Source organism: Austrofundulus limnaeus, unplaced genomic scaffold, assembly GCF_001266775.1.
Source record: "Austrofundulus limnaeus strain Quisiro unplaced genomic scaffold, Austrofundulus_limnaeus-1.0 Scaffold194, whole genome shotgun sequence".
NCBI classification, from domain to species: Eukaryota; Metazoa; Chordata; class Actinopteri; order Cyprinodontiformes; family Rivulidae; genus Austrofundulus; species Austrofundulus limnaeus.
In genome coordinates this window covers 731,915-733,588 of record NW_013952596.1, presented here as the reverse complement: position 1 = coordinate 733,588, position 1,674 = coordinate 731,915, and the positions used below count along the sequence as shown (strand labels likewise).

The window sequence follows — 1,674 nt, the reverse complement described above, 5'->3', positions numbered from 1 at the left end:
TAATACTTGAGTACAACAAATATCAGATACTTTAAGACTTTTACTCAAGTAATGTTCCCAAAGGAGACTTTAACTTTTAAGAAAGTAATTTTTTGGYAAGATACTTGTACTTTTACTCAAGTATCACTTTGTGGTACTTTATACAACTACTTATATTTATTGGCAGGGGAACTGTAAACTTATCAGATGTTGAAACTTAGAACAAAAAATAAAAAAAAATAGAATTTTATAGCTGCAGCACATCTTGAGACAGCAGCCAAATAAGAAACATCATTTCRTAATGAATTAAGTTATTTCAGAGGGAAACATGAACTTGTCCCAAGTTCTTTTAAAAGTGACACAAGTTTTTATTTTTACTACRTCCATCAATTATAAAATACGGATTCCTGAACTTTGCAAATCCTTGTGTTCAGGTTTTAGTTGCATTTCACAGAATGAGGCAGAACAATACCTCAGCTTGTTAATCAGATTATGTTTCATAAACACACTCGTTCCTTCCATCCAAGGGGACGTCACCTGTGAACCAAGGCGGGGCCCCATTGGCCACGGCCATGCTGGGGTCCCTGGGTGGTGCAGGGGAGCTTGACACAGAGGAKGAGGAGGAGGAGGAAGGAGGGAGCAGCCGTCCATTCGATGACCCCCTGTGCACCCTGGTTAAGAACTGCAACATGCTGCACAACATAGTGGGGCCTGCTTGTATCTTCCTCAGACAGGGCTTCGCTCAGAGCCAGCTTGTATGTATGACACACAGATCTGCACACGCGTGACCACCGACAGTTTACAGCCACAGCTGTTAGAGTTCAGTTATTCACTGAGTAAAGACCCAGCATCCTTTAAAGTTCTGCATCGTCTGGTTGAATATAACCCTTTCACCTTCAGCTGCTTGATGCAACAATCAGTCCTGCTCTTCAAACATCTTGATCCCCTCATCTCCCACCGTTCCCTCCCCCCAACTGATTCATATGTGCACGTTTGAGCAAAACTGCTGAGTAAAGAGGAAAGTGTTTAATGACTGTGCAGTTAAGATGGAATATCTGGTTTAATTTACCACAGCTGGACACGTCAAACATAAACAGTTAACCTRTAGGCCTACATCAATAATAAAAGTGTACCAAATAAGACTAAAGTACTGAACACAAAGGTTTTGATTCTGCCAAACCTGGAGGAGAAACAACCGACTTGTAAAAGTATTTATGCAACTTAAGCAGGTAATTCTTCTACAGACTTGTGTGGGTTGTTGTTTAAAACTTTAGGAGTGTTTAGTGCAGAGGTTTGCAGCCTGCAGCTCCAGAAGTGGCTCCTTCTAACTGTAACCAAACAAAACATGAACGGGAGACGTTTTCGTTTTGATCTGGCAACAGAAAACAGTARTTGTAGCAGGTTAGATGTTCATTTTTTATTTTTTTATTTTGCAGTATTTGCAGGAACAAACAGTGAATGTTGTGCTGCTTGTGTGATCAGTAATATGTAGACATGCTTTGTGTACAGCTTCATATTTTGTTAGGAGGAAGATAAGCAAAATGTGGACTTAGCTTTTAAATTGAGTTTAAAGGCAGTTTTACTTTTGTTCTAGTAGTTTATTTTTTACACAATCATTTTCTAAAATCACCAGAAAAGTAACATTTTGACAAACTGAAGGCAGGCTGCTGTAAAAGCCTAAAAGTGTGTTTGGGT

At 39.4% G+C, this 1,674-nt stretch overlaps 1 protein-coding gene across 3 annotated transcripts in view; it reads left to right on the top strand.

The window, feature by feature from the left end:
• cabp2a (calcium binding protein 2a) overlaps positions 1 to 1,674 on the top strand; it is a 20,652-nt gene that overhangs the window by 13,323 nt on the left and 5,655 nt on the right. The window contains exon 2 of one of the 3 annotated variants that reach the window (XM_014018510.1): positions 507 to 734. The exons of the other annotated variants lie outside the window; for them this stretch is intronic. Coding sequence (XP_013873964.1) covers positions 507 to 734 — 228 coding nt within the window. The remainder of the gene's footprint in view (positions 1 to 506; positions 735 to 1,674) is intronic. 3 annotated transcript variants of the gene reach the window in all.